At 38.5% G+C, this 10,743-nt stretch overlaps 2 protein-coding genes across 2 annotated transcripts; both read left to right on the forward strand.

Annotated features, from left to right (window-relative positions):
* Positions 1-16: 16 nt before the first annotated feature.
* Positions 17-1,188, forward strand: LOC111374197. Its single transcript, XM_022996842.1, has 4 exons — positions 17-37; positions 121-453; positions 619-738; positions 931-1,188. Exons 1-4 carry the CDS (start codon positions 17-19, stop codon positions 1,186-1,188), a joined length of 732 nt encoding a protein of 243 aa, XP_022852610.1.
* A 6,780-nt stretch (positions 1,189-7,968) lies between these two features.
* On the forward strand, positions 7,969-10,434 carry LOC111374214. Its single transcript, XM_022996861.1, has 2 exons — positions 7,969-8,423; positions 10,215-10,434. Exons 1-2 carry the CDS (start codon positions 7,969-7,971, stop codon positions 10,432-10,434), a joined length of 675 nt encoding a protein of 224 aa, XP_022852629.1.
* The last annotated feature ends 309 nt before the right edge of the window (positions 10,435-10,743 follow it).

Below are 10,743 nucleotides of genomic sequence, written 5' to 3' on the forward strand. Positions count from 1 at the left end.
AGAGGTCAAGGCTATGATGGAGCAAGTAATATATCAGGTGAGTTCAATGGGTTGAAAGCTTTAATTTTAAGAAAGAACCCACAAGCTATGCATGTTCATTGGTTTGCTCACCAGTTTCAGTTGGCAATTGTATTTGTCGCACATAGGAATTGTATGCTTGGTGATTTGTTTGACGTACTTGCTATTATTGTGAATTTGATTGGTGCATCATGTAAGCGTGTAGATGCTCTTCGAACAAGTTATCAAGCTAATATTCTGAAGAAGCTTAATATTGGGGAACTTACTGGTGAAAGTGGTCAGTTTCAAGAAATGAGTTTGGCACACCCAGATGATACTAGGTGGGGCTCACATCTACTGACAATTACTCGTTTCATTAATATGTTTAATGCTATCATAGATGTTCTTGAAAATATATTAGAAGATGGCGTACATTCAGATAAAAAATCTTCGACCGTAAGATAGATGAACGCTATGCAAGATTTTGAGTTTGTGTTCAGTCTTCACTTTATGTTCGAAATTTTTGCAATTACAGACGACCTTTCACAAGGCTTACAGAAAAATGATCAGGATATTTAGAATGCAATGAGGTTATTGAATTTGTGTAAGTGTGGATTGCAGAACCTGAGAGAGAATGGTTGGGATACTTTGTTGAGTAGGGTGATTGAGTTTTGTGTTGATAGACATATTTTAGTGCCCAATATGGAGGATATTGTAGTGGTGAAAGTTCGACCTAGGCGTGTAGCTTAGCAGGTGACTTATTTTCGTCTCCTTTATATTGATTTGTATTGTCATACGATAGACTCAATCTTGCAAGGGTTGAATGATCATTTTCCAGAAATAACTATTGAGCTCTTTACTTGCATTTCATGTTTAAGTCCAAGGGATTCATTTGTAGCTTTTGATAAGAATAAAGTGCTACGTTTTGCTCAGTTCTATCCTTTGGACTTCAATAGTGAAGAGTTTTTATTATTTAGACCTCAGCTTGATAAGTTTCTTTTGCTTGTGAGAATGGACGAAGCTTTCTTTAATTTTAATAGCATATTTTGTGTAGCTCAGAAGTTGGTTGAAACTGGAAGTTCCTGTTATTTTCCATTGGTTTATAGGCTGCTCACCTTGGCATTGATATTACCTATGGCAACTGTAAGTGTTAAAAAGGTATTTTCTGCTATGAATTCTAATCAACTGTGATTTGCGCAACAAAATGGGAGATGTCTGGTTGAATGACAATTTAGTGGTTTACGTGGAGAAAGCTATTTTTAAAAAACTTGAGAATGAGGCAATATTGCAACGTTTTCAAATCATGAGGCCCTTTAGAATCCAGTTGTCTAAGTTTACAGTTACAGAGTAACTGAGTAAGGTTGTATCGTAATTTTTTTACTATTTTGGGTTGTATTGAAGTATAGTTTCATATGTATACAATTTTGACGTTTCAGTTTATTTACATATATATTAAATAACTTTTAATATTATATAACTAATTTTATTAAACGATCGGACTATTATGATCGTCGACGATCAACGGTCAACCCGTTCTAGTCCGATCGTCGACGGTCAACAGTTAACGATCAACCCGCCCTAGCAGGACTTCGATCCTGAATTCGCCGTCGATGGTGGTCACAGTTATATTACTGATAAGTGTGTTTTTACACACTTATTTAGCTCACAAACATGACTTAAATATGGAAAAAGTAGTTGAATTGTGACTTAATCTTGTTAAATTCATGCAATGTAGGTGTTTCTATGGAAAAGATGGAATTCAGAAGAAAAGAGCCGAAAAAGGACCAAAACAGAACAAAGCGATAGTTCGGGGACCAAGTTACAAATAATCCATAGATGAGACGGGAAATGGAATGAAGATTCAAGAGTGTTAGAGGTTAATCGGATGAGGAAAGGAGTCAAGAGGTGAAATATGGTTGAAGTATTATCAAGTATCAACTTTCAGGCGAAAAAGTTATGCTCGTAATTTTGAGTTTCTACTTGAGATTCATTTTTGGCATAGTAAACTTCAGAATTTGAGGAAGCCGATTTCTATCAAAAGTGTATATTTTTGGTTTTCTTCCCAATCCACTTCGAATCACTTCAATCGGAGATCAGAAAAGAAAGTTATGACCAAAATATTGAAAGCTGTCTGAAGGAAAATTTTCTATAACCATGCGGCCGCATGGTTATAATTCCTTGCGGCCGCACATGGTCTAGCAGGGTTTCAATTGAGCTGAAAAATTCTGAACTTCCGTTTTTAATTGAAACTCTTTTGGAGCTCCGTGAGGACATTATATAAAAGCCAAAATTCATCAGAAATAGGGCAGAACGTCCAGGGAGAAGAAGAAGAATACAACTTTTGGAGGCAAGGAACATGAACTTGAAGCCGATTTCACAAGGATTCAAAGGGGTTTTCAAGGTTTTATTCAAGATTTCAGATTTCAAGAACTTTCATACGAGTGTTCTTCTTTCTATTCATTAATTTCGTTTTATTTTCTGTAATTATGAATCTTTTAGGCTAGGTTTTCACTTACTAGGTGATCGATGAACCGTTGTTTGTTATTTTAATTCTATATTTCATGAACTTGATATAAAGATTCGTTGGATAATTTGATTGACTTACATGCATTAATTTTCTTCCGCAATTAGTGGCCAATGATTGTGTGAGTATTGATGACTTGTTTCTTACATTCGAGAGAAGTGGAATAGGTTCGATAAGGTGTAAATTAACATAGGGTCCGATAGGGGATAGAGATATACCCCTATGCTTTATGTAATTCTTAAATTGTTCACAAAATTACATGCATTCTTGTATGTTTGCATCATCCATAGAGATATAGGCTGGTGGTGTGCAAGAATAGGTCTAATATATATTGAGAGAGTATATTGGATAGAATTAAGAATATTGAATTGGCAAATTTTCATCGAATCATTAATTCTATGAAATTAGGGTTTTTATAACTTCAATTGGGGATTCGTGATCCTAGTGACTTTAGTTTGATTCATTTTAATAAATTAGCTTTTAAACTTGCTTAATTTCATTTACTTGAGTGTTTAAGTCGTTTAATTAGAGAAATTTCGAAATTAGGGTTTCTAATTGAGAAATTAGGGTTTTCAATTGAAATTACGGCTTTTTAATTGAAATTAGGGCTTTTTGCATTTAGATCATATTTTCACTCAATTAGATTCGGTTAACGCTAGATTATATAGAATTGAACTACTCAATCTCTGAGGGACGATATTCGGACTTTTAAAAATCCACTTTATTACTTGTTACGAACCATACACTTGCGGTAATTTTAAATCGAAAGAATTATTTCGTGAACATGTTTTTGGCGCCGTTGCCGGAGATTGAGTATTCGTCTAATTTTATTCAATTTAGCACTAATTCGAACTTTTTATTTTTAATGTATTTTAGTTCATTTTATTTTATTGTTAGTTAGTTTTCTTACATAATTGCATATTTTAGTTACTTAAATCCTTAAATTGAATTCTATTGCAGAAGTGCATGCCAAGATCCGTTGAAGGAGATCTACTCCCAGCCGACCCAGAGATTGAATGAAGTTTCAGAAGAAGGCAGAGAGAAAACAGAGCAGTGAGAAATCGGATGGAGAACGTACAACACAATCCTGTTGTACAAGCCAATGAAAGAGGGGAAGAAGACGAAGAAAACATGCTCGTTGGAGAGTTCATGACCCCTCAAATCATTCAAAGCCAATCCAGCATTGTGTATCCACCATTCGGGCAGCCAAATTTCCAGTTGAAGACAAATGTGATACAACTATTTCAGAACAGACATCAGTTTTATGGAAGAGTTGAAGAGAACCCGCACACGCATGTCTCGCGCTTCTTAGAGATGTGCCAGCAATTCAGATATCAAGGAATCTCTAACGACGCCATAAGATTAAGACTGTTCCCACATACTTTGCGGGACAAGGCGATTGAATGGCTTGATTCTCAGCCGATAGCCAGCATTACTACCTAGAATGACCTAGCTCAGAAGTTCTGTACTAAGGTCTTCCCACCGGCCAAGATTGCAAAGCTAAAGCACGACATATCTATCTTCAGGCAAGGTGAATCTAAAAATTTTGATGAGGCTTGGACCAGATTCAAAAATCTACTAAGGAAGTGTCCACACCACGGGATTAGCAAGGGGCTTCAGGTACAATATTTCTATGCAGGGCTACTTCCAGCTTTCAAGAGCATGGTTGACTCTTTAGCTAATGGATCATTGTCCACAAAAACAATTGATGAAGTATTGAAGTTATATGAGACAATGGCTACAACCTCGGCAATGTGGACCATGGAGCGAGCAGTACCAAAGAAGACACCAGGAGTTTATGAAGTGGATATATATTCAGCGTTATCTGCCAAGATTGACTCCTTATTTCACAAGGTGGAAAACATTACCCGGTCAGCTAATGCGGCGCAGACAAAGAAGGCAAATTGTGAGAAATGTGGAGCTGAGCATGTGACAGTAGAATGCCCAATTTTGACACAAGGAAAAGAGCAAGCAAATTTTGCTTAATGGGGACAACGCCAACAGAATAATGTGTATGGAGAGACCTTCAATCCAAGCTGGAAAAAGCACCCCAACTTTTCTTGGAGCAACCAAAACCAAAAAAAGCCACAAGGGCAATACCAACGGGAAGAGAAGACGCCTCAATTGGAAGAAATGTTCGGCAAATTCATGGAACAGACCAACCAATATATGGAGGCGAACAACCAATTCATGAAGAAGACAGAAGCCACTCTTCAGGACTAGAATGCAGCCATTAAGAATTTGAAAACTCAGATGGGACAGATAGCAGTTGCATTAACAAGTAGAGCACAGGCAGCCTGCCAAGTAACACAGAAGTCAATCCGAAAGAGCATGCAAAGGCTATAACAATGAGAAGTGGGGTGGAATTGCTTGAGAGACAAGTGAATAATCTCATGACAAATAGAGAAGAGGTGTCTCCTGAAGTAGAAGAGAATTTGGAACAAGAAGAACAGACAGAAGAGCCAACACCGAGAGCAAATAAAGGAAACTCAAGGGATAAAGAAACTGTAGCTGTGAACCCCTATGAGCCACCCATACCGTTCCCACAGAGGCTGAAGAAGCAAAAGATGGAACAACAATACAAGAAGTTTCTCGAGGTCTTCAAGAAGCTCCATATCAACATCCCATTCGTTGAAGCACTGGTTCAGATGCCTAGCTATGCAAAATTCCTGAAAGACATCCTATCAAACAAAAGGAAGCTAGGAGATCATGAGACAGTTATGCTAACAAAAGAGTGCAGTGCCAAGATTCAGAGAAAGCTTCCACCAAAATTGAAAGATCCAGGGAGTTTCAGTGTCCCTTGTACCATTGGTGAATTTTATTTTGATAAAGCTTTATGTGATCTTGGTGCAAGTATTAACTTAATGCCATTGTCTGTTTCAGGAAATTAGGATTGGGAGAAGCTAAAGCTACCACGGTGACCTTACAGCTGGCTGACAGATCATTAACACATCCACGAGGAATAATTGAAGACGTGTTGGTTAAAGTGGAGAAGTTCATATTCCCAGCAGATTTTCTGATTCTGGATATGGAAGAAGATAAAGATGTTCCTTTAATACTGGGCAGACCATTCTTAGCCACAAGCAGAGCTTTGATCGACGTTCAGAATAGATAGTTGATACTGAGATTGTGAGAAGAACAGGTTTCATTCAATGTTTTCAAGGCCATGAAACTGCCAATAGAGACTGACAGATGTTTCAGGGTTGACATGATTGATAAAATGATTGAAGAGTCATTTACACTGCAAAACCCATCAGATGCATTGGAGGCCTGCATTGTATATTCTAAATCCACGAATTCTGATTCTGAAGACATAGAAATGTGTGCAAGGTTTTTGGAGTCCAACCCACCTTACACACGAGAACGATACTTTGAGGAGCTTGGGACAGGGCCAGAGAAATCATAGCCATCTATTCTGAAGCCACCAAAGTTGGAACTTAAGCAGCTGCCCCCACACTTAAGATATGCATATTTGGGGGAGTCCAATACACTTCCAGTTATAATTTCAAACATGGTTAGTGAAGTGGAGGAGGAAAAACTTCTTAGGATGCTTCGAGATAACAAGCAAGCAATTGGGTGGACCATAGCTGATATCAAAGGGATCAACCCTTCCTTATGTATGCATAAAATTCTCATGGAGGAGAATTTTTGACCAACAGTTGAAAGTCAAAGAAGGCTAAACCCAAACATGAAGGAGGCAGTAAGAGCTGAGGTGATAAAACTTCTGGATGCTGAAATAATCTACCCGATATCAGATAGTAAATGGACTAGTCCAGTGCAAGTTGTGCCCAAGAAAGGAGGAATTACAGTGGTTCAAAATGAAAAGAATGAGTTGATTCCGACAAGGACGGTAACAGGGTGGAGAGTTTGCATTGATTACCGCAAACTAAATACCGCTACAAGGAAAGATCATTTCCCTCTTCCGTTTATAGATCAGATGTTGGAGAGATTGGCAGGCCATTCCCACTACTGTTTTCTGGATGGGTATTCGGGTTATAATCAGATACCAGTGGCACCGGATGATCAAGAGAAGACCACCTTCACATGCCCTTATGGTACCTTTGCATACCGAAAAATGCCATTTGGACTTTGCAACGCTCCTGCCACATTTCAGCGATGCATGATGGCAATTTTCTCAGATATGGTAGAGAAATTCATTGAAATCTTTATGGATGACTTCTCTGTCTTTGGGACCTCATTTGATGAGTGCTTGGATCACTTAAATTTGGTTTTGCAAAGATGCAGAGAAACGAACTTAGTACTGAACTGGGAGAAATGTCATTTCATGGTTCAAGAGGGAATAGTCTTGGGACATAGAGTATCGGTAAAGGGGATAGAGGTGGATAAGGCAAAAATTTAGGTTATTGAGAAATTACCACCACCTACATCAGTAAAAGGAGTTCGAAGTTTCCTTAGGCATACAGGGTTTTACAGGAGGTTTATAAAGGATTTCTCCAAAATCACCAAGCCTCTGTGCAACTTGCTAATGAAAGAGGTATCTTTTGAGTTTGATGAGGAATGTTTGATAGCGTTCAATACTTTGAAGGAAAAACTCACAACAGCGCCTATGATTGTGTCACCTAATTGGGATTTGCCCTTTAAGCTAATGTGTGATGCGTGTGATCATGCAGTTGGTGCAGTATTGGGAAAAGAAAGAATAAAATCTTTCATGTGATATATTATGCAAGTAGAACTTTGAACGATGCCCAAATCAACTATGCGACGACTGAGAAGGAATTGCTAGCTGTGGTTTATGCATTCGACAAGTTCAAATCATATCTTGTTGGGTCTAAGGTTATCGTCTACACAGATCATGCTGCTCTGAAGTATCTTATGACAAAGAAGGATGCTAAGCCGAGATTGATCCGTTGGATATTGTTGTTGCAAGAGTTCGATATTGAGATCAAGGATAAGAAGGGTAGTGAAAATGTGGTAGCCGACCACCTATCAAGATTGGAACGGAATGAACCTGAGGTGTGAGTTGACATCAATGAAATCTTTCCAGACGAGCAAATTTTTGGAGTGGAAATAGTCCCATGGTACGCTGATATCGTTAACTACCTTGCTAAGTCCATCCCGCCACCAGACTACTCTAGCCATCAAAGAAAGAAGTTCTTCGCAAAGTTGAAGTATTAATTTTGGGAGGATCCCATTCTCTACAGAAGAGGCACACATCAGATAATCAGAAGATGTATTCCTGAAGATGAAGTACCTGAGATTCTAGAACATTGTCACTCTTCTGCATATGCTAGGCATTTTGAAGCTTCAAAGACTGTTGCAAAGATATTACAGTCGGATTTCTACTGGCCTACTTTATTTAGAGACACATTCGAGTAGGTGAAGAGATGCGATAAATGTCAACGAACTAGAAATATCTCAGAAGAAATGAGATGCCACTAAATTACATTTTGGAGGTTGAAATATTTGATGTATGGGGAATAGATTTCATGGGACCTTTCCCCCCGTCGTACTCAAATCAATATATCTTGGTGGCCGTTGACTATATCTCTAAGTGGGTGGAAGCTATTGCATTGCCTACTAACGACACGAAAGTGGTGATAGAGTTCTTGAAGAAGTACATATTTACAAGATATGGTACACCAAGGGCAATAATAAGTGATGGGGGCAAGCACTTCATAAATCTTCAATTAGTGCAGCTGTTGAACAAATATGGGGTGAAACATAAAGTAGCAACTCCATATCATCCACAAACCAATGGGCAAGTTGAAGTTTTGAACAGGCAGTTAAAGAGAATATTGGAAGTTACAGTGAACTCATCCCGAAAAGATTGGTCTAAGAAGCTTGACGATGCACTTTGGGAAAGCGTGTCATCTACCATTGGAGTTGGAGCATCGAGCATATTAGGCTATGAAACAGTTGAATATGGATCTCAAGGCTGCTGGTGAAAAACGACTACTGCAACTTAATGAATTGGATGAGATGAGAATGGAAGCCTACGAGAACTCAAAGTTGATCAAAGAGCGCACCAAAAGATGGCATGATTTAAACATTCAGAGGCGAGAGTTTGAAGTTGGACAGAAAGTGTTATTGTACAATTCTAGACTCAAACTCTTCCCAGGAAAGCTAAGAACAAGGTGGTCGGGTCCCTATACCATAACTAAGGTGATGTAATATGGGGCTATTGAAGTGAGTCACGAGACCAAAGGCACTTTCATCGTCAATGGGCAAAGACTGAAACATTATTGGGGATGTAATTTCCCTAAGCAGAAGTCCACTGTGCAACTCAACAACCCAACGTGAAGAAGATGCAGGAAAGTCGAGCTATCGACTATAAACTAGTGCTGGGTGGGAGGCAACCAACTGTATCCTTCAATTTATTTTATTGCATTTTGTTTTGGAATTTGTTTACATTTCGTAAGTTTCATTAGGACATCCATCATTCACGCATGATAGTCTAGGCACTACATGTTTATAGTTGCATGAGTCAGGGTTAAAGAAAATGTTTTGGGTGTTTGAGTGTGAAGTAAAGAATTTCAGGGTTCAAAGTCGTTCGTTTTATTTTTCGAGATGTTTTTTTTTTTGTTTTCAAAAAAAAAAATTTAAATATGAAGAGTCGAGTTGGTTTTAAATTTGAAAACCAATGTAGGGGAATTTTTAAAATTCATGGTGTGTTGGGGGTAAAAAAATTATAAATTTAAAAACAAGAAAAAATTTGGTTTGGTCCATGCGGCTGCATGGACAAAGGTCGCATGGACCCTTACCGAAATTAAAAGGGGCGTTACCATTACACCATGCGGCCGCATGGTGTATAAGTGACGGGTTATTAACCCATCACTTGCGCCCATTTTTTTCATTTTCTCCCCCTCCCCAAAACACGAACACATATTTCTTCCACACATTCAACTTCACACGAGCAAAAATCACTCCACCAAGCATCAAATCTTCACCTTAGCACCGCATTTATCTTGTCATTGCAATTGATATCAAGAAATTTTGAAGCATTTCTCTCCAAGTTCGTCTCCAAGGTAAGAAATTTACTTTCTATGCAAAGTATGAAGTTTTTCTTTGATGTATTGCCATTTTCGAATTGGGTAAGTTTTAAATTGTGATTGAATTGTGAATTGTGGACTAGCCCTAAGTGTAAATCAAAAGCAAAGTGAAGGAAATTTCCAATGCACACAACGTGTTCGATTAAATGTCAATGAGACATATGACTCTAAATTTTGAACTTTTCATTTGGGTGATGATTTACATTGTTAATGTGAGGCGTACTAGACGAAAAGTCTCATGGAATTTCATTGGAAAACGTTAACCTCACATATATGTGCACATAACCACATAAATTGCTAAGCCATGTCAACTCACGTCCCTAACTTCATCCATGTGTTTTCCTAACCAAACGACCTCCGATTGTAGTGAAATTTGGATACATGCTAGGCCACAATGAGTACTTTCATATGCCCGGACCTTGTCTGGGGAATTTTAAAATTTCTTGATGATGCTCGGGCTGAAGTTGGTCACTTGATCATGGGTCGAATTTTCAAAAAAATGCATGTTAGAGCCATAGTTTTGAGTTTTTCTCATTAATGCACTATTGATGTTACTTTGACTTCCATGCATTGAATATTGCACACATTTTGAAGAAAGTTTGGGGGATTTGTGCTTGACATTGATATTCTTCATCGTTTTCTTATTTCACAAACTTGATATACTTCGTTCCTTATTTGTGTAGGATGCCACCGAAGAGAACATCAAAAGGTAAAGAAAAAGTTGGTTCCTCCTCCGGCACAGCCCGCACCAGAGAGCTAGTAGGAGGTGTGCGAAGATTCCGTGATGCTGAAACATTAGCTCGATATGAGAACATAATACACCATTGGGGCATGATACCAGATAGACAAGTCCAGTTAGATGATTTCCGTGGTTTTAAGTTGCCAAATCTGATACAAATTTGAGGGGAGAAGATTGTAGAGAAGCCACACCCGGTTTATGAAAGTTTAGTCCGTGAATTTTATGCAAACTTCAATAGTGAAATTGAGACTCCGGGTTCTGAACACTTACACCAGACATAGGTGCAAGGTAAGTGGATAATGTTCTCCCCAGCCGTCATTCATGACTTCTACAATCTTAATTTGGACAATGTGGTCCTGATTCCCGCTCAATTCAATTGGAATGAAGTGGCGGAGGTTCTCTTGGGAAGAGAGAATGCTTGGCCCCTACCCACTGCAGAGTGGCATCAAATTGAGCTTACTCCCTCCATAGCC

Source organism: Olea europaea, chromosome 2 (genome assembly GCF_002742605.1).
Source record: "Olea europaea var. sylvestris chromosome 2, O_europaea_v1, whole genome shotgun sequence".
NCBI lineage: Eukaryota > Viridiplantae > Streptophyta > Magnoliopsida > Lamiales > Oleaceae > Olea > Olea europaea.